The sequence below is a fragment of the Protopterus annectens genome, chromosome 6.part0, assembly GCF_019279795.1.
Source record: "Protopterus annectens isolate FY-2018-M chromosome 6.part0, PAN1.0, whole genome shotgun sequence".
Classification (NCBI taxonomy): Eukaryota; Metazoa; Chordata; order Ceratodontiformes; family Protopteridae; genus Protopterus; species Protopterus annectens.
In genome coordinates, this window is record NC_056737.1 from 1,541,747,396 (window position 1) to 1,541,769,899 (window position 22,504).

The window sequence follows — 22,504 nt, forward strand, 5'->3', positions numbered from 1 at the left end:
GCCTGGGACCTTACCTTTGTATTGGAAAAACTCACACTTCCCCCCTTTGAACCAGCTGCTACAGCAGAGTTGAAATTCCTCTCATGGAAAACAGCTTTACTTCTAGCCATCACTTCAGCAAGAAGAGTGTCTGAACTGCAGGCCCTTATGGCAGTGGAACCCTTCATTATCTTCCATGCGGACAGGGTTTCCCTCAGGACTAACCCATCTTTTATGCCCAAGGTGGTGTCTAGTGTGGCTTTAAACCAGTCCATTCATCTGCCTACTTTTTTCCCTAATCCTCAAAATAAAGGGGAAAGGATACTGCATTCTCTAGATATGCACAGACAGCTTAGATTCTATTTGGACAGGACTAAGCCTCTCAGAATATCTGACCAACTGCTAGTCATCTTTGCTGCAGGGGCAGAGGGGATGGCCATTTCAAAGCAAACCATATCTAAATGGATAGTGCACTGCATCCATTTCTGCTACAAGCACCATGGAAAACCTACCCCACAGGGGATAAGAACACATTCCACTGGGGCTACACATACCTCTGCTGCATTTCTCAGAGGAGTCTCTACCAGGGACATCCTGGAAGCTGCAACCTGGAGCTCTGTACACACTTTCACCAAGCATTACCAATTGCCTATCTTTTCTAAATCCAGAGCTGGATTTGCCACAGCAGTCTTACAGGGCCTGATTGCCAGTCCTAATGCTTCTTAATCTACCTTCACCCTTCCTTAGCTTTGGGAATCAACCCAAATGTGATGACTGCAACAGTGAAACACAAAGAACATAGTACAGTTGTGTACACTTACTATAAATGTAGATGTTCAAGTGTATTCACTGTTGCAGTCCTGGTTACCCTCCCTCCAGCCCCCTGATTGTCTTTGTTTTCACCTATCCTTTTTGGTTTGGCATATCTTATACTATGTGTATTTGCTTTTTGCTGGGGTGTTCCACACCATATAATTGCTTCCTATTTTGGGGGCACCTGACATCTGGGGTAAGAAAAACTGATGTAATGGCGTCGGCTGCATGTTTTATACTCCTGATGACCTGATGACATGGAAGAAGTGACATCATCTGATGCAGAAATCCCAAGACTCTGTTATTTAGGCCAGCTGAGGGCTACCTGCAGGCAGATAACCCAAATGTGATGACTGCAACAGTGAATACACTTGAACATCTACATTTATGGTAAGTGTACACAACTGTACTTTATGTGGATATTAGACTACTGGTGCAGAAGTGTGTATTGAACTGTATGTTATGTTCATAGGTTTATAGGTAGGTACTAGGCTATCTGTCAAGGGCATTTATAAGCCTAGCCAGAGTGTGTCAGCTTTCGCCGCCCCATTGAATTATTCACTGAGCCTCTGTCAAGAAGAGCCAATGAAGTGATCCCAGGGGTGTGTTTTCTGTTACCCATCCACTCATCAAGGTTTCTCTTGAAGAGTGTTAGTGAGGGGCTCTGCCTAATGTAGTTATGAATTTTGTTCCAAAGCATGGGGAGTCTCTGTGGCAGGAATCTATCCCTCCAGCATGTTCTATTTATTGTTGTGGTGAGGTTTAGCTCACTAGAGCAAGTGGCTTGCTTTGACTTGGATTTCTTTAGATGGAGCATGTCCATCAATTCTGAGTTGGACATGGATTTGTAAGTCAGGCAGAGATCACCTCTGAGTAAGCGATATGCCACTGAGTACAGCCGGAGGTTTTTTCATTCGGGCTGCATAGGACATATATTTGAGGCCAGTAATCCTCTTGGTGAGGTACTTTTGTGGTCTTTCCAGCTGTTGGAAGTGTCTTGTGAGGTACATCCCAAATGGGGCATTGTACTCTATGATGGGTCTGATGAGTGATGAGTAGAGGGGCACTATAACCTCTTTATTTCTAGATGCAAACCCTTTACTAATTAGATGGGCTAAATAGAAGGATTTCCTAACTACTTGGCAATATGATTGTCAAAGGAGAGATTACTATCTACCTGGGTCCCCAGATCTCTTATTACCTCTTCTGTATTAAGGGGGCTGCCACCTATGTGGTAATTCATGGGAGTTTTGTTTTCACAAACGGGATGACTATGCATTTTTTGGCATTTTGCTTGAGACCATGACTTTGACACCAGGTGTCCGTCTCAGTAAGGCCCTTTTGGAGAATGTCCGTGTCAGCCGGAGAGTTAATTATGGCTCCCAGTTTGCAGTCATCGGCAAACTTGGTTAGCCATAGTCCTCCTGTGTTTGCCTGTACTTCTGAGAAGTATATGCCAAACAGTAGGGGTCCCAGGACCGAGCCTTGTGGGACACCACTTGTGACTGGTTTAGAGTCGGACCTGGAGCCTGCTATTCTTACCGTGTGAGTTCTGTCTGTAAGCCAGTTGGCAACCCATCTCGTGACGTAAGGGTTTATGTTCAGGATGGTGAGTTTTTCTATAATTCCCAAGTGGGGAATGGTGTGTAAAGCCTTGGAGAGGTCAAGGTAGGCTGTGTGAACTACCTTCCCCTCATCTATGGCCTTGGTGAGTGTCTCGAAGAAGTCAACTAGGTTTAGTAGGCATGATCTGCCCTTAACAAAGCCGAACTGGGTCGGGTCAAGTGTTTGGAGGTTCCCAATGTCTTTGTTAATGAGTTCCATGATGATGCACCCCATAGCCTTGCAGACCAGGCTAGTCATACGTATCGGGTGATAGTTACCAGGGTCAATTGTGGCCTCTCCTTTGTGGAGCGAAATAACCGTTGCTGTGCACCATTCTATGGGCACATAGCCTGTGGAGAGGCTGAGGTTGAACAGTGTGTTTAGGTGGGGGTTTAGTTTGTTCTGTAGTTTATGCAAGACACAGCCTGGGACACCATCTGGCCCCATTGATGCTGTGCTTTAGGCTTTTGAAAGGGCTGTTTTCACCTGTGCATCTGTGATTTCCGGGAGACTACACTTTTCTGGTATTTTTGTGGGCCCTTTTGGCGGTGAGAGGGGGATGAAGTTTGCACTGAATGTATCTGCTAGGATGTTGGTAATATCAGTAGGTTTAGTATATTTTGTGCTATTTTGCACTAGCTCAGAGCATATCTGCAAGCTGCCACTTAGATTCTTGACATAGCTAAAGAAGGCTTTGTGGTTATCTTTTGAATCCTTGGCTATTTTTCTTTCAATGTTAGCCTTGGATGATTTTATGAGGGACCTTAGTTTCTTACTGATACTGATCAGGGATGTCTTTCCTTCTTGGGATTTGCTTTTTTTCTGAACTAGTTTCCTCCTTCTGTTGTATAGCATTTGTGTGGCAGTGGTCCACCAGACTGATTTCCTTCTCTTAGGGGAGTGAGTCTTGGTTTTGCTAGGGATGGCATGACCCATGCATCTTTGTAGGTGCTCATAGAGTGCACTTGTAAAGGTTCCTGCATCTTGGACACTGTTATCCTTTAGCGTGGGGGCTGTGAACCTTACCACCTCTAGCTTAAGTAAGGTGAAGTTTGCTATAGAAAAGTTTTTCACTGTGGTTTCCTTGGTTGGGGATGGTGGTGTGGTGTGGACATCCAGAGTGATTAGTTTATGGTCTGATCTAACCAGTGACGGATTGAACTCCGGTGCGGAACACCTGTCGCCCATGTTGGTGATGACCAAGTCCAATATGTTTTCACCTCTGGTAGGGGAGTATACCAGCTGATCCAGGGCATTTGAGTTGATAAATTCCAGGAGGCGCTGGACCTGGGAGTCTGTACTTGAGTAGTTTTTCCAGTTAACGGTAGGGTAATTGAAATTGCCCAGTATCAGGGTGTTCGGTAGGACCTTCATGTTTTCCAGTGTCTCCAGAAAGGCAAAGTGGTGGTCCTGGGTCATGGAAGGTGATCTGTAGCAGGCCACAATTTGCATTGCAGGTTTGCCCAATATTAGTTGCACATGGATGATCTCAGAGGTATCATGCTGTGCCACTAAACTGGAGGTGTAGGTATCCTTGATGAATATGGATACACCCCCTCCTTTTGTGTTTCAGTCCATGTTCTGTGGCCGAAATGTGTGGTATGAGTTGTAGCCCGGTAGTGCTGGAGTGCTCTGTGGAGCCTTGAACCAGGTGTCATTTACTGCACAGATGTCAACGTTCTCCATACTGAGGAGTGCTTTGAGCATGTGCATTTTGAGATTTAAACTCCTGGCATTGAGTAGCATAACCCTCATTTTTTTATTTGTGCTGTTTACGGAGGTGGGTTTGACTTTTGAGCCTTGCCTAAAAAAGGTGCTATGGGGTAGCAAGAGCCTTGGCCAGTATTTGAAAGCCTAGGGGTGACAGGTGCAAGCCATCTCTTGCGAAGCAATGAGGCTTGTCGAGCATGTCATCCCAGGCTGACAAACACTGGACCCCTTTGAATGACACCAGGAGCTTAGCCAGTTGTTGAAATTGATAATTTTTTCTTTATACTGTGATATCATTCTTGGTGAGGGAAGGATGCTACTCAGGGTCAGGGTCATACTCACCTGCGCTGCATGATCAAAGAGCTCTTTCATGTGTCTTTTCATGTAGTCCAGGGAGGTACATCTCAGGTCATTCACACCAACATGAACAATGACAGTCATATTTGTACTTGTTCTGGAGTGACCTGAGTGCTTGTGTTATGTGGCAGATTCTGGCTCCCGACAGGTAGCTAACAGTAACCTTCTCCTTGTCCAGCCTAGTGAGTCAGACATCAGTTTGCCTGACTATAGAGTCACCTATTACTAGTGTGTTAGGTATGTTATTTCACCTTAAGGGCTGTGATTGTGTGGCACACTGATTTTGTGTTTTACATGTTGTCTGATTTGTGATGGGAGGTGCAGGTTTTTTGGGTGTCTGCTTTGGAGGTCTCTGATGCTTTTGCAGGTTTTTATTTAGAGCCTCCAAGTATGATTTTGTGTATTTATGTGTATTTTTTGCCAGTGCTGGTTTAGTATGTTTATGTGAGGCTGGAGGTGTGGCGCAAGTGTTAACCTTCTCCTCATGACTGCCTGTTCCGGTCTTGGGTAGAGAGAGCTTAGCCTCCAATTTAGCTATATAATTGCATCTTTTGCATATGTTAATGTTTTGTGGTAGGAGGAGAGGATTGTTTGTGTACATGAGGCAGTTGTAACATTGCCTCAGGATACCCAGGTTCACCAGCTGGACTGGCGAATATACCTGAAATTGCCCTTTGCTCATGCCTGAATAGTAGGGTGAGTTGCTTAGTCGCTTGGTTGGTGAGGGGTGAATAATGAGCCTTGCCCTGCTGGGCAATCAAGTGTCGGGGTATATTAGTGCTTGCTATTAGGTCTGAGCAAGTGCTGGAATGTAGGATGCTTTTTAAGTGCTTAGGTTGAGAGTTAGACTACTTTCAAGGGAAAAACTGAAGAGGAGACTTGGTGGAGCCGGGAATAATTTAGCCCTAGCTATCTGGCGCTGTCCGGACGTGCAAAATCGTACAAACACGGTTTGTACAGCAGGGAAATGAAAGAGATAGAAATTAGCCCAAAATGGCCTGTAAACTACTAACTTCTGGGCTGGAACCACTCCTCCAGGGACAGATGGCTGCACAAAGCTCCCTCTCTCACAGGTGAACAGAGAAACCTCCTTCTATCCAAGTAAGGTATGGGCAACTCAGAAACTTGTAACACAGCCCTGAATTCAGCACTAGCCTAAAAACTAGACTATACAAACTTAGAAAGGTGGGAAACAAGGAAACATTTTTTTAAAAAAAATAAGTCAAAAAACAGAAAAAATACACTTAAAATGGCTTTAAATGACTACAAACAGTAAAAAAATACACTTAAAACAGCTTCAAGCAATAATACACTTAAAACAGCTACAAGCAATAAGAAAAGGCTTTTAAACAAATTACCCAATTAACCAGCAGAAGAATTTCTAAACTGAGCCCTATTCCTGTAGTCTTCAATCAGACAAGTTCTAACTGCACACTGCTACCACTGGGGTGCAGAGGAACCTTACCAAAACAGAAGGCCTGGATTAGTGCTCAAGTTATACAAACAAAGCTAGATTCAGCAGGCCTGAATCTAGTTTATGCAACAGCAAACAAGGCACACCAATTTCAGTAAAAAATAGCTCAAATATGCAGGCACTATAAGCCTCTAACCAGAAATTCCCAGCTCAGAAGGGCAGAGTCCAGCCTGTCCTCCCACAAGAGTGCAGACCACAAACCTTCTTAATGTAAAATGACTGGCCCGAAGCCCAAGTACTTAAACCAGAACTAATACACTTTTAGAATAACATACACTGAGCCTTCACTCAGCAGTTCCCAACTTAGAAGGATGTAAGCTACCTGTCCTGCCACAACAGTGCAGACCACAAACCTTCATAATGTAAAACAACTGGTCTGAAGCCCAAGTGCTTAAACCAAAAGGCTTAAAACGATACCTATACTTTAATCAGGTTACTACCAAGCAGTAATAAATACAATTGAATACTTTAAAGGAGGCTTGGATTATTGCTAAGTACTGAGCTTCAAGAATGTAACCACTGTGTACCCTGATGGAAAAGAACAGAAATGTATATACGCTATAGTTGGAACATACAGAGTTAACTTGCAAACCCTTCTAGAAAATAAGTTGAAAAGTAAAGTGTTTTACGACTGTGTTTCAGTGCAGCAAGCAGACACAATGTTTTGAGTTAGATGTTTTCCTATTGTCTTGAAACAGAAATAATTACTAAGTTTAAAATGTGGAGTGTTTTTATTGCTCTGTGACATCCTAGCAGCTGCACATCTGAGAGATAAGTACTTTTGACACAGAGGTGCTAAATTCTAAGTATCTGTTTAGCCTGGCAACTGGGGGCAGGTGGCAAAGAGTGATGTCATCCAAAGCTGACCCAGCAGTAATGTTTTGATATGAATTTGGAAACTTTCTCAGAGACTGTGCATTTTGTATCTTGTGTTGGATCTGAAAACATCCATTCAGCACTTCTCATCTGAATTTGCCTTGATCTGTAAGTAAGTTATTTAGGTATAGCATTTCTTTTAGAGGTAGTTAGTAATATAGTAAAGATTATTTTAGATGTTTTCTGTATTTATTTGAGACTGTCCTGCATGTTGTTTTAAAATCTTTCCTGTGATTCTGAACTCTGTACTCACTTTGTTGAGTTATTGAATATTGTCTTGTTCTTTTATTATTTATTATTATAGTTAAACCTTTAAATTGTGTTTGGTTTGTTTAGAGATATTTAAGTTCTTAAAGTACTTGCATATGTATTTGGTGACACTGTATAAGCAACTCCAATAGTCTTGAAAGTCTTGGTCACACTTACCCTCTGGATAATAGTAACATCACACAATAGGATTGGTCACCCTTTGGTAAGGACCTTATAGTAGCTGATAAAGAGCTGGTTGGTGGCAGTGATAACTACCTTTTAGTCTGGGCAGAAGGGGTCATAGCTAGTAAACCTGTGCCAGCCTTTCCCAGGAGTGTGTGCATTTGTATATAAATCAAATCTCAAAGTGTGTGTGTCAGCTACTTGGGCAGGGACATGAAGCACTGATTGGACAGAGAGGGTGCTGGAGGTTTTGGCTTGACTGCTCGGCTGAGATCTTAACCCTATAGCTGTGCCAGTGGGAAGTCTTATTGGGGATCTGGAGAAAGAGGGAGAAACCAGCCCCAAACTGACTGTGGTCTCTGTGTGCTCTTAAGGAAATTACACTTTATTGCATGTGTGTGTGCTTGTCATCCTCCCAATGTCCACATCTCTCACTGATGCTAGTGGTGAGGATTGAGGCTCCTTGATTACTGGGCCAGTGCATGGGGTATCACACTCTCATAGTGCCTTTTCCTGCACAAAGTCCGTGGGACTCCTCCCAAAATTCTGTCTAGTGTTACAGGAAAGCAAATTTCATTCCATTAATGAGGAGTAATTTTAATGTATAGGCTGGAGCAGCTGTCCCTCGTTAGCTTCTGCACCTGTTTCTTGACTGAAGGCTTTGTATCTGCTTTCTGTCATGCTTCCCTTAGTGTATGTCCTAGGCTTTATAGTTGCATGCATTTTTCTCCAATGATTCTCCTAGTATTCAATGTTGACCTCACAGTTGCTATATTACAATATATATAATTTGGATGGTTGAGTAGTTTTCTGTCGCTTTGGGAATCACAGCGTACAGTTTGTTGTTACCTGATTTTTCCACTACATAGAATGTGGAGGATTGAACTTGGCTGTCTTGCAGGACTGATGTTAGCATTCATTCCTGAGTTGTACTAGCCTGTGTACAACAGTTTGTTTACAAAGAGCTGCATTTTGGCAGAAAGGAACTTGAGAACAATTGATATATCTTGAAATTCAAATAATGTGTTCCAATTGCATGAATTAACATTGGCACGTACATGTATGATCTAAGCACATATATTTCACCAAAGTAAGTTTCACTCTGTTACACCAATGGAAAAAAAATGCAAGTGTGCTTGCAGGAGACTGCATCCCTCTGAGGGAATTTGACCCCCCTTACCCTCGTATTTTATTATCCTCATTTTAAAGGTCAATCCATATTTAAAGAGTAGTGATCATTTAAATTAAAATAGCTCCTGAGGGTACTCATCATAGTATGGAGAGAGAGATGTATCCCAGACAAACTGAGAATAAGCATTCTCATGCCTGTGTATACAAGAACAAAGTAGATATTCACAAGTGTGGGCAGTAGAGAGATATCAACCTCCTGCCACAATGCATGAAAGTAGTAGAGATATGAATATTTATTCATTTTATTTATTTATTTATTTAACATTTGTTTACCAGGATGATCCAGCTGGACAGCAAGTGTCCATCTTCAACGAAGTCCTGGGGAGAAAAGCTCCAAACAGTTACAGAGTATAAACAATGTAAAATAAAAATAAATGACACTCAAGATGACAAAGTTTAGGATACACATGTAGAAAGGTTAACAAGCTAATAATACAGAGATAAAGACAGTTGTGTGATCTTACACTGCAGTCCTTTGACATTACAGAGCTTTGGTAAGGTAGGCATACAGATAATATTTACAGTATGTACAAGGAGAAAAGAGAAGGAGTGCAATACAGTATTATGTGTTGACTAAAGCATAAGGGTAGCTTCATTCAGCAGGTTGGGAGTCCAGGAAGGTCCATTGCATTATACACAAAATAAAAAAAAATAAGATGGAGATAAGCAGTTTAGACTCAAACCAGGATGCATTACAACTGACTTGATATTTGCAGTGAGACAGACAGTGGAGCAGAAACTGGAGATAAGGAAAGAATCCAAATGGTTATTCCTAGACAGGGAGAAAGCAACTGGCAAAGCTATATGAAAGATGATTTGGGCATTCCTGAGATGGTTTAAAGTTCCTGAAACATTCATAGAGGGCATTCCAGTTGAAGTACATATACATCAAGGCTCGGTTCTGAAACCACTGTTGTTTATAATGGTGATGGACTACATCAACACGTCAGAAGGGACGTGTAAAAAAGCAAGATGCACTGGAGGCAGACATGGAACAGGAACTTACATATGAGACTAGAATGCAAAAACGAAGATGCATGGTATAAAACTGAATACAGGCAAGACAAGGCAGTGGTCATAACAGCAAATGGGGGAATCAGAGGAAGTTGAAAACTGAGATAGAAGGGAAATAGTGAAACAGGTTAATACCTTCAGGTGTCTGGGAGGTGTGGTTAAGGAGAAGGGAAATCTGAATAAGGAGGTCAAAACTAGACTCAGAGATACTGCAACCAACTGGCAAGAAGTATCAAGGGTAGTGTGTGACAGAAAAATGCAAATGATATTGAAATGTAAAGTCTACAAAACAGTAGTATGACTAGTGGTTCTATATAGCACAGAAACCTGGGCAGTGAAAACAGAGCTAATCAGAAAGCCTGAGGTGATAGAGATGAAGTGCCTGAAGTGGGTAGTCAGATACACACTGTTGGACAACAGATATGAAGCCAAAGTAGCCCCAATAGCAAAAAAGGTCAAGAGAAACAGATTGTGGTAATGTGGTCACATGTGCAAGAAATCACATGATTGGTAAAGAAGATGTGGGAGAGATGGGAAGAAGGCATGTGTAGATGAAAACCTCCACCCAAGAGATGAGTGGATTGTGTGAGAGAAGATCAGTGACAATCTAGATTGACTGTTGAAGAAGGTAGGAGAGAGGCACTGAATTGAAGTACGGGTCCACAGTTGATATGACACCCTGACACCACATAAGATGGGAAAATGGTGATGATGATAGAAGTAATTGTTTAAAATACAAAAACGTCTTGTTCTTTTATCAAGATGCTATGATCTTGGAGTAAATATAAAACAGCAAAATTCAAGACTACACACATCACTACAGCACAAGCAAGCAAAAAGGTATAAGGAACAACTCATTAAGAAAGCATGCTCAAGCAGATATGATGTGAGCATTTAAGACTGAAGCAGATGAATGTCATAAGGAAAAAAAGAATTAATTTGACATTGCAGTTGACATATAGTAGTGCAGACCAATGGCAATAATATACATTCACATTTACCTAAGTTTTCTTTACCTTAAGATTTAGGTTTTATATTCATGTAATTTGGTTTATCTGTTACAATGTTATAAGGGGGTAGGTCCAACCATTTGTTTTAATAGAGAACCATTGAGCAACTTCTGGAACAGGTATGCAGTGCATTCAGTAAAAGCCACTGAAGGGACTACAGGACTGTATACACTATTTTATGATGCACTATTGGAGATGTTGGGTGGGCAGATTGGAGTGACAAGGGAGAGGATACATCTGAGCTATGATACAGAATCTGAATTGCTTAGACATGGTAAGGCCTTCCTATGTCTAGTTATGGTGGCTGCCAAATAAGCAATTACTAGAAAATGGAAATCAAAATCTAAACCAATTATATTAGAAGTAATGAATATAGCAACAGAGATAAAACAGTTGGAACTGAGATCTTTAGAAAAGGGTAGGAACAAACCACATAGGGAAAAAATGGGAATTGTGGGAACAATACATACAGGGGAGGAATGATGTTTAAAAGAAGGCAGGACTTAAATGAGCTATGTAATGTCTGACTGAAAATGACTGGGTAGATTATAGGTGATGTATAATGTTTGCAATTAGGAGTGAGTCCGTATGGTTTGTGATATAAAATGCCTGCAACTAGGATTGTGACAGTGTGGTTTGTTTTTATTTATATAAATGTATGATTGCACATGTCATAAGTGATGGTTTAATAGATGTTTCTTGTTTAAAAAAGGGGGCAGGAACTGAATAATTTATGTAAAGTTGCTTAGGTTAGATGATATATATAGCAATATATGTGAACTATAATGTTTGTTAATGTTAATTTTTTAATACAGTTTGATTACTTTTGTATAAATGTAAAATTGCCTGTGTCACAAGTGATAATTCAATAAAGGTATGTTTAAAAAAACATAAACATTCTGTAGGAATGAGATGTATCACAGTACTGAATTTGCACTGGAAAGTAGTTTGATGAGCCAACATTGACATATGAATGAGGAAATTACTTTAAGAAGCTACTAACCAGTGCAACATGCCTTACAATTAGCATTTGTGTAGGTAGACTTTAAATAAACATGGGTTAAGTTTAAACTGTTTACATGTCATAACCTTAATCACTAAATGCCACATATAGTTAATGTTCAATACGTTAGAAGGTTTAGTTGACTGTTGTCTGATTTTATGTAACTCAACTGAATAGTGATTAAAATGAATGGCAAAATCATGAAGTATTTTAGTAATGTTGGATAGTACCAACAAATGGGATGGTTCCAATGACAAGTGTAATTTAAAATGGAAGGAAAATTATGTATTGTCAAGCTGTTTTTTATAGCCGGGTACACTAATATTCCTCAGTCTAGTATTTGTTGAGAGGATGATAGACTTGTTGAATGTCTTTAATTATCAAGTTTCTTTTTCTATTTATAACAGAAGAGAATTTGGCTCATATTTCCAAAAGTCCTGTGAATGAGAAGGAATGTCCTTTAAAACTTTCACTGGATAATCTAAAGCAATTTGCATTCCCTTCATATACATTTCCTGACTCTGTGGACGAACTGGTAAGTTGCTTAAATTATCCACTAATGAGTCATTTGCATGAACCTTATGTCATACTGGCATTGTATATATTTATTGTGAATTAACTCTAAATAAAACATATAATGCTATGTTGTCTCTTTCATTCATCTGCCCGAGGACGTGTCAGTCATGTCATTAGTTAACAGGAAAAAATGCACAAACACACACACATTATAAGAAAAGTTGTACACCAGTAGCCAACAGAGCATCTTAAGATTTAACAAACCTGTAAAAATCCCAGTAACTGTAACAGTGCTATAAAAACACAGCCACAGTAAAGAAGAGGGGAAAAGGAATAAACAGGATAAAGTCCTTCAGAGAGCAATGATAGCAAAATACTTAGCTAAGATGAAAATAGGAGAAGAACCTGAAGCATGAGACAAAAAATTAATCACTTATCTGTCACAATGAAAGAAAAACAGCACTGAGACAAGGACCATGTCTGAAGAGTTTGAGTGGCAAACTCTATGTTAGGTAATCATTTGATGGGAATTATGGATAGGAAGCAGAGCCTGAGCCTTGGTTTTATATGTCTAAACACTGTCAGCATCAGATCCGTATGGATCAGATAACCCATCAGTTAATGAGGATGGAAGAAGACATCACAGATCTTGCATTATGGTAAGCACATAACTTGCGTTTATCCTCTAGTACAAATTTTTGTGCTGTCAATTGACAGATGTTTAGGTCTTCATTTGTATAATTTAAATATTTCTTGCATTACTTGATAAAATCCGGAGGGTATTGTTGAAATAAATATTTTCTTAATAACATGGGAGTGAAGTAATTGTCTCACATTTATGGAAATCTAGTATATTAATTGTGCAATTTATTGATATGATATCTTTTTAAAGTGATAAATAAATGGCATATATTTTATTTCCAGAGTTATAAATGAAGTAGGAAAAATGTATTTGGTTGTGTCACATTTGGCTTACAAAAATGTTTTATAAATTGCATCTACCCTACTACCCCTTTAATATGCTAAACACCATAGTTGAACTGAATAAAATGGTTCAGGGAGTCCTGTGTCACCATCATGTTGTTTCTGCCAAATATGCAATTGACAGTAAATTTATACAACTTGCAGTCATAACTTAACAGTGGTAGCATATCTGGTTATTTGGAAACTTGGCAGAACAAGGCTGATGTAAAGTGGAAACAACATTATTTTAATCATTGTGAATGTAAAAAAGAACAGAGTTGAAGGGAGGGACAGGATGGTTAAAGAGAAAACACTTTATCACTAATTAGAATGTGGCCCATTACTCTTACTAAACAATAAAACAAATTATATTGAATGTCATAGCCCTTAAGTTCAATAAATTTGGTATTATGGAACCGAAGGAGTGCATGTTGGTGGGATATTATTTCTGTGGATAACTGCAAAGCATTCACATAAGAATATCTGAAACAAATTTTCAAACCAGATCTTCTTTAGTAAGATCACTGAGGCATTAAATCTTAACATTTTGATTTGCCACTTAATTTGTATGTGTTTTCATGAAGAAGTGGAAAAATATAGCTTCTTCTCTTTTAGGAACCAGCTTGGGTCTTGCAGGTAGACAGGAGGCTTTCTTAAATGTTTTGGCTTGTTCGTTGTTCTCTTCATTTCTTCCCACCATATCAGGTATTACACATCTCCAACTGAGTAAGAAAAAAAATACTGTAAAACAATTTTTTTTTCTTTAAAATAAGGATTTTTTTGCCAGATATTCTGACTTATTCCCAGTGTCACACCATGGGCCTTAAAATCCGCACCACTGGCTACAATTAATATGACTTGGTACACCTAACTGGGAAAAGCTGAAAGACGCAAACAAACAGTTTCACAATCATCACTACAGACAACTTACTAACATGCAAGCAGATTGGCATTAGGAGTGTATAGCAAATGTAAGCTACCTCTTTAGGTTATTACCAACTGCCACACCAACTAAAGATTACTGGCTTCCCTGAACTTCATTCACCTTAACCGTTAGCCAGTGCTTTCTAGTGCTGTCTTAAACTGAGACTTGACCAAGATAATTTTACACACACACACACACACACACACACACACACACACACACACACACACACACACACACACACACACACACACACTTACTTCCAAGGAGGGGATCATGACACCTTTCTAATGCAGCTGCACATTTTCCTGTCTTTATGGTAGCATCCTGCTTATAGGTAGACAAGTCCAACACACTAACATTTACTTTTCACTCTTAATATAATCCAGCTTTAATATAGTAACTTGTGGTAGCTGTGGCTAAAATAATAATTTTTCCATAATTAGGATACCGACAATTAATGTCACTAAGTTAAGGGATTACTCTTATATACTAACAAACTAGTAGGCTATACCCTCACTTTCAGTTCCACCTATTGACACTGATATTTCTGAGTCACTGAGACCTTATCCTTGACACAAAGGACAGAGCAGAATTGAGTGTCTTGAATTCCACCTTCATCAAGCAGGTCAAGACTCTTCAGGAACTTTGAGAGACTTCTAACTGGAGACTTCCTGAAAGTGTAACTGCAAAAGGAGTCACATACATTTCCCAGTAGAATATCTCACTCTTGACACTGATCTTGCTGAGGGGAAGATTTCCCCAAAATCTCCTTCTGAAGATCCTAGGTTCAGTGTGATCTAAAAATTGATGCAACAGAAGGGTACGTGGCCAACTGACTTTCCCTTCCATGGATGAGGAGGTTTTATTTGAGGCATTCAGAACTGTCTCTTGTACTCCTTGGGTTATTCCTCCTGCTGACCACATGATTGACCTGGTAGGAGCCTGATGTTGCTGAGTGCATGCCCCACATGACAGACAAATTTTGCACCTGCCCTAGACCAGGCCTCTTTGGACCAAAGGCTGGGCTCTATTAGTGTGGCAGCTGCCACTAAAACTGAACTCTGTAAAGAAAGTTCCATAGTTCATTCTCCTAACAAGGAGTCCAGGATGATGGACCATATAGAGAAGTGTGCGTATGCCTTGAGAACGTTTGCACTCTAAGCACTGAATCACCTTACCCATATAATGATACTCCAAAGAGACCTAGCTGAGAAGACACCTGGCTCCTACTTCAGATACTCAAAAACAGATCATGTCCCAGGTGGCTATGGTGGCTTACATTTCCAGACTCTCTATGAGACTGCTACACAACACTTCAGATAGAGCCGTTAGGGCAGCAGGCACAGGCATTGCCATACATTGCCATGCTTGTCTGCATGTCTGTGACTTTACAGACAACGTCATGGCATCATTTGTTAGTGCCTTATGCTGGGTCCTCCCTTTTTGGTCCCAAAGTCAAAGCGAAGCTTCTGAAAAATGAACAGAAAGGGAAATCATTATCTGCCCTGGAAATATACTTTGAAACCCCACAAAGGTCCTTCATGATGAGCCAGAAGAGTGACAAATCACTCTAGATTAAGAAATCTCAGTGTTTCACTTCACCTCCTTTTCAGATGGGACAGCCATAGTAAGGAGACCGCTTTAATGAATGCATGAGTTTAGAGGTCCTTCCTGTGGGAAACAGCTCCCCCACTCCTGAGGGATTTCCCAACTACTCCACTCTGGAGGCAGTCAAGGTTCAACTGTCTTTTCCCCTCCTGACTTTTCACCTAGAAAATAGTTGGCTATCTTGCAGGACAACTGGCCAGAAATCATCATATCCATAGGCTACACAGTTCCTTTCTTAGAAATTCCCAGTCCATCATCCCCGCCTCTTCCAGATGTGCCACTCTGAAAAAAGAGAGCAGCATTACAGAAGATTATTCAAGTCCTCCAAAAAAGAGCCATCCAAGAGGTCTCACTTGATCAGGGAGTGTCTGAGGGCTATTCATATGCATTCTAGTTCCCAAGAAATGAAAGGACATCAAATCTATCTTAGTCTTAAGCAGCCTAAACAATCATGCAAAACTGACAAAATTCTGGATGTCCACAGTGTAAGCAATCCTTCTGGGTCTGCAAGAAGGGAATTGTATGTACTCTGTAGAACTTCAGGATGCTTACTTTCACATTAACTTCACAAAATCAGGCCAAAGGTATTTTCACTTCTGGCTTGGAACCAATTATTATCAGTTCCAGACATTAAAATTCAGTCTCCCTACAGCTTCTTGGGTGATCACCATGTACCTGTCAGTTGTAACAGCCTATCTCTGGCTAAAAGGTATCCCTATCTTCCTGTACTTAGATGACTGGCTGTTAGTCACCACGATAAAAGAATCCCTTATTTCAACAAGAGACTAATGTTCTTCATGTTTCACTGTTGCAGTCCTCACATATGGGTTATCCGGCTCCCTTTAGCCCTCAGTCGTGGTTATCCGGCTCCCGGTAGCCCTCAGTCGGCCAAAATACCAGAGTCCTTGGTATATGACATTGGCTGCTGCAGGTTGTAAAACTGATGTCAGTACGTGAGGTATAAAGGGAGGCATCCGACGCCATTTCCACAGTCTTTCTTGCCGCAGAGCCCAAAGCAGATGTAATTGGCACTAGTTTACCTTCGTTTCACTTTCCAACTACCAAGTTGAAGATGCCTTCAGATAAGTACCCTGTTGGGGATCCTCTTTTCTTGCTTTAACGAATGTCAGATAAAGTTAATAACTGTCTTGCCTGTGGAAAACAGATTACGTACCGTGATTTCCATTCCTGTTGCATAACTTCTTTGGGCCTTGAGCACGACGTCCTTAACTGCGATCTCTGTGCTTCCTTTAACCTGTGTACCATACGCCGTAGAACTAAGATTTTGTATAAGCATTTCGGAGTCTGGCCAAAGTTCGTTGGTATGGCGTCTTCTGGTCTCCCGACTTCAGATATTCCTAGTAAAAGCAAAGACAAGGACCATGACAGGCCTAGGGTTAAATCTACTGATGATGTACCAGTGAAATTCGTCGTCAGCACAGCGGTAGTCAGTGAGGCGCTTTCGCAGCCCCTGCAGTCCACAGTTTTTTAGCCGCAAGCCTCTGCCAAGACCTTTATGGAGTCCTCCATGCTGCAGGCTGCTATTTCATCTTTAGACCCTCCGCCTGTCACCACCTCAGATGGGTCTGGAGCCGCTTTGCAGGCATCGGCTTCTGACGCCTTTTCTCTTCGACATGAGACCAGAACCAGACCAACTACCTTAGCTCAGACATCTGCAGTTGCTAGGCCTCCTGAGTCCCTCTGGATTGCTAGTAAACCTTCCAGCCGCAAACCTACTCACAAGCAGATGTCGGCCTTCCTTGCTGTACCTCAGTCCCAGTTGGTAAAGATGGCTGGTGATCTTCTTTCCCTGATTAGGGGTTTTCACCCCCCCCCCCTCCTTCAAAGAGGGCTAGGGAATTATCTCCTGATGTTTTGTCTGTCTCAGATTCTGAGATTTCGAGTATATCTGCTGGTGAAGAAGGAAATTCTCAACTTTTTTTCTGACTTTGAGGATTCTGATGCTGAGGACTGTATCCCCTCTGCCTCCCCTCCAGAAGATTTTTCCTTTGGGGATACTTTGAATACTCTTGGGGAGCATTTTAAATGGGAATGTCAGGATTTTCCACAGTCTAAGAAAAGAATCAAGGAATTTTTAGATTTGCCACAGCATAAGCCTCTGGCTATACCTCCAGTTTTGGAAGTTGTGGATGATGTTTTCATGGAAAATTCTTTAACTCCTAATTCTGTTCCTCCTGCCCCCAGAAAACCAGATAGATATTACAGGGTTCCTGAATCTTATCAATTCCTTTTTAGAAACCCTGCTGCTGATCCAGAAATTATTTCTTAAGGCCCCAAGGGTGTAAAGGCTACTATTGCTAGAAACCTTGTGCCTTCTGATAATGAATTTAGGGCCTTGGACAGGTGAGGTAAAAAAGTCTATACTTCTGCAACTCTTGCCATTAGATCCATGAATTGTCTTCTTCACATGCTTAAGTATCAGCAGCATATGTTGGAGGCTATTAAGGCTAAACTTGGAGATATTCCTTCCATGATGGAAAACAAAGATTTACAAGACTTACTGAATTCTGCTACTTTAGTTAGTAAGCATTCACTTCATTGTGGTTTTGACACTTTGTTGGCTTCCTGCAGAGCAGCAGCCACTGGTTCCATAATTAGAAGGCATGCTTGGCTCAGGGAGCAGCCTCTTTCTGAACCAGTTAAGTCTAAATTGATGTATGTTCCTTTGCACAAGGACAATCTTTTTGGTAATAAGGCTGAGGAGGTACTGAAAAAGTTGGAGGATAAGGCAAAATCTATGCAAGCTGTAAAAGATTTCCTTCAGGTTTAGCCTCCTTGGTTTAGTAGGCATTATCCTTCCAAGAATTGGTCTATCCCTGATCCTGGCAAACAGGGTCACTCTAGGCCTGAGGGTTTCAGATCTTTCAGAGGGCAGGCTTCTGCCCCTCAAAGGGCTAAACAATGGCATTCTTCTTCTGCTAAATCGGGGAGTTCTAAGCCAGCTTCTTAAAGCAAGCATTCTCAATGACTCTGGCCTTCTTGTGTCTACCTCTGCGGACCCTAGGCTTCCTTTGGGGGAAGGTTAGCCAGGTTCGCAGAGATATGGTCTACCATCACAGATGACAAATGGGTGCTTAATATAATAAACCATGGTTACAAGTTTTACTTTCACACCTTCCCTGTTTTACAATGGTACCCATACATACCTAAAAATCTCAAGGCAGAGGTAGAAACTCAAATTTCTTCTCTACTGACTATGGGAGGCATAGAGCCAGTTCCTGCAAATCAGGCAGGCCTAGGTTTTTATTCAAGGCTTTTTCTGGTACCCAAGAAAGGGGCACCTGGCTCCTTATTCTGGATCTCCCCATTCTAAACACTTTTCTGGTGATTCAAGATGCTCACCCTTCAACAATTACTACCAATGCTGGGCAAGGATTCATGGCTGGTAACTTTGGATCACAAGGAGGCTTATCTGTACATCCCAATAAGGGAAAGTTGCAGGCAGTTCCTTTGCTTCAGGGCTAGGGAGGAGCACTTTCAATTCACTGCATTGCCCTTTGGCCTATCTACTGCTCCCAGAGTTTTTACGAAGTGCTTGGCTCCAGCCATTGCTTTTTGCTGGCAGAGAAACATTCAAATTTACCCTTATCTGGACAACTGTCTCATTCAAGCAAACTCCCCAGAACAACTAGAAAAGGATTTGGATTTCGTGAAGAACATTCTCACCTCTTTGGGTTACACTCTCAATGAAAAGAAGTCAAAGTTGGTTCCTTCAAGGGAGATTGTTTCCCTGGGAACAAGTCTGAATACAGCCACCCAGATGGTATTCCTCCTTCAACAGAAGCAAGATCTTTCAGCTTACTTCATGAACTTGGCAAGCATGACCTAACTCTCTGCAAGGCAATTCCTGAAAACACTGGGGTTCATGGCTTTATGTATTTTGATCATCCAATATGTAAGGCTGCATATGAGAAAACGTCAATGGTACCTCAAGAATCTTTGGTGTCAACACACACAGGACTTAGACTTGATTCTTCCCTTGATTCCCTGTCTACAAATGGAGTTCCTCTGGTGGGCGGCAGCCTGTTCTCAGAACAAGGGTCTGCCTTTCCTCCCACCGCCTGCCAGCCAGACTCACCACAGATGCCTCAGATGTTGCATGGTGGGCTCATCTGGAGGTCAGGGGCATACAGGGAACTTGGAGCACCCAGCAGATTCGTCTGCACACAAACGTAAAATAATTGATGGCAGTGCAGCAGGCCTTGCTGGCTTTCAAGGGCTTACTCTACCCTGGGACTTTGCTAATTAGGACAGACAATACCACAGTCATGTGGTGCATCAACAAGCAAGGGGGGACTTACGCTTACCCCTTGTGCAGACAAAGCATGAGACTATGGTCCATAGCAGCATCTATGGGCTTACATCTAATAGCCCACTATCTTACAGGGAAGCTAAACTCCTTGGCGGATCATTTGAGCAGACATGTTCTGAATCCTCATGAGTGGCAACTGAACAGAGACATTTTCCATCGCATCACTTATCATTGGGGCACCCCACAAGTGGATCTTTTCTCCTCTCACACCAATCATCTCCTTCCAACCTTCTGCACCAGGGAGTTCCACAACAAAGCTTGGAGGGTGGATGCATTGTCCATCCCATGGACACATCTCTCAGTTTATGCATTCCCTCCTCTGCTTCTTCTTCCCAGAGTGCTGCTAAAGATAAGGGACGAAAATAAAAGGCTATCCTGATAGCTCCAGATTGGCCCAGGCAGCATTGGTATCCCCTCCTTCGCAGCCTTTCACAGGCTCAGCCTTGGCATCTTCCCCTGGTACCAGATCTGTTGGTTCAGGGCGGGGGAGTGTTCCTTCATCCTCATCTTCAAACTCTGCATTTAACTGCCTGGCTAATACCTTAAAGCTTTCCCAACAGGTGGTTGAAGTTCTTCATGAGGCCAGGAGGCCTAGCACAAGAAAATCCTATGCAGATAAATGGAAGAGATTTTGCTCTTGGATGCTAGCTAAAGGAGAAGACTCTTCTTATCCTTCTCTTTCACTCATTCTTGTCTACCTAGCAGGATTGCTTAACGGTGGACTTTCATTTTCTTCAATCAAAATTCACGCTTTGGCAATTTCGTCTCATTGTTCTTTTGAGCAACCCATTTTTTCTTACCCCTTGATGAAACAGTTCCTGAGGGGAGCTAGTAATCTTAGACCTCCCAGAAGAGCTCCTACTCCTGCTTGGGATCTTAATTTTGTCCTGGAAAAACTTACTCAGCCTCCCTTTGAACCAGCTGCCTCTGCAGATATGAAGTTTCTGTCCTGGAAGACTGCTTTACTTTTTAGCTATTACTTCAGCTAGAATGGTATCTGAGCTGCAAGCCTTAATGGCAGTAGAACCTTTCATTATTTTTCACTCAGATCAGGTGTCTTTGAGAACCAATCCCTCCTTTATGCCTAAGGTAGTTTCCAGTTTAACCCTTAACCAGTCTATTCACCTGCCTACATTTTTCAACAATCCTCAAAATAAAGAGGAAAGGATTCTGCACTCTCTTGATGTGCATAGACAGCTGAGATTGTACTTAGACAGGCCTAAATCCTTTCAAAAATCTGAACTGTTGTTGGTTAGTTTTGCTCCTGGGGCTCAGGGTAAAGCTATTTCAAAACAAACCATCTCCAAATGGATTGCTCATTGTATTCACTTTTGTTACCTGCAGCATGGGAAGGTTCCCCCTCAGGGTATTAGGACCCATTCTACTAGAGCAGCCTCTACCTCTGCAGCCTTTCTGAGAGGTGTGCCTACTAAGGACATTCTAGAAGCAGCTACTTGGTCTTCTGTCCATACTTTCACAAAGCATTACAATCTACCTTTGTTTTCTAAATTCAGGGCTGGTTTTGCCTCTGCAGTTTTGCAGGGCCTCCTTACCAACCCTTAATCTGTGATCCTTCCTCCCCCTTTGTTTTCTTAGTGGGCTTTGGGAATCAACCCATATGTGAGGACTGCAACAGTGAAACACGAAGAATATAGTACAGTTGTGTACACTTACCATAAATGCAGATGTTCGAGTGTATTCACTGTTGCAGTCCTGGTTTCCCACCCTTCATTCCCCCTTTTTTCCTAAGGCACAGATTATGCATTTTTATTTTTTGTATGACATGTGTCCAGGGTGCTTCCATTCCTGGATTAGCCTTCTTTTGGGGGCTCCTGACAGTTAAGGCAAGAAAAACTGAGGAAATGGCATTGGCTGCCTCCCTTTATACCTGACGTACTGACATCAGTTTTGTGGCAGCCGATGTCATATACCATGGACTCTGGTATTTGGGCCGACTGAAGGCTACCGGGAGCAGGATAACCCCGACTGAGGGCTACCGGGAGCCGGATAACCCATATGTGAGGACCGCAACAGTGAATACACTCAAATATCTACATTTATGTTAAGTGTACACAACTGTACTTTTGCTCTATCTTTGCATTTCTGTAAATCTTTCAGAATTTCACTTGGAGCCCTCTCAAACTCTTAAGTTCATAGGATGCCATCTGGGCATAAGTGTAAGACTTACAAACTTTCCAGAAAAATGACTAATATTTCTAAGGTCTACCATCTCACAGATCCAACAGATGCTTCCCTCTCTCTTGCCTCGCTACTTCTTCAAGTCTTCAGCATAGTGGCTGCCACAATCACTCTGATGCTCCATACCAGATTTTACATTTTACAGTGAGCTGTGAGTGTGCAGTGATCTCAGTTTCTATATCTCTTCAAAAAATGTATCCATATCTCTCTCTGTCTGCAGATGTCATCCAGAGTGATGGATCCATTTACCCTCTGGTACAATTGTAGACCCTTAATTCCCCCCTACCAATAGCCTTGGTCTCCTTGGATCCTCCTTTCTGGGATGGGGACATTTTGGTAGGAAAGCAGGTCAAGGAATTTGGTCTCAGCACAAGGCCAACCTTTGCATCAATGTCCTGGAGATTAAGGTAGCCCTCCTAGTGTTGCAGGCTATTCAGGACTTCTTTACCCAATGTGCATTTTCTTTCCCTACAGACAGCATTTTTGTGGTGTA

General features: G+C 41.7%; 1 protein-coding gene across 1 annotated transcript in view; it reads left to right on the top strand.

The window, feature by feature from the left end:
* LOC122803998 (cilia- and flagella-associated protein 221-like) overlaps positions 1-22,504 on the top strand; it is a 1,154,724-nt gene that overhangs the window by 365,324 nt on the left and 766,896 nt on the right. The window contains exon 7 of the mRNA XM_044073679.1: positions 11,872-11,999. Within this exon, the coding sequence (XP_043929614.1) occupies positions 11,872-11,999 (128 nt within the window). The remainder of the gene's footprint in view (positions 1-11,871; positions 12,000-22,504) is intronic.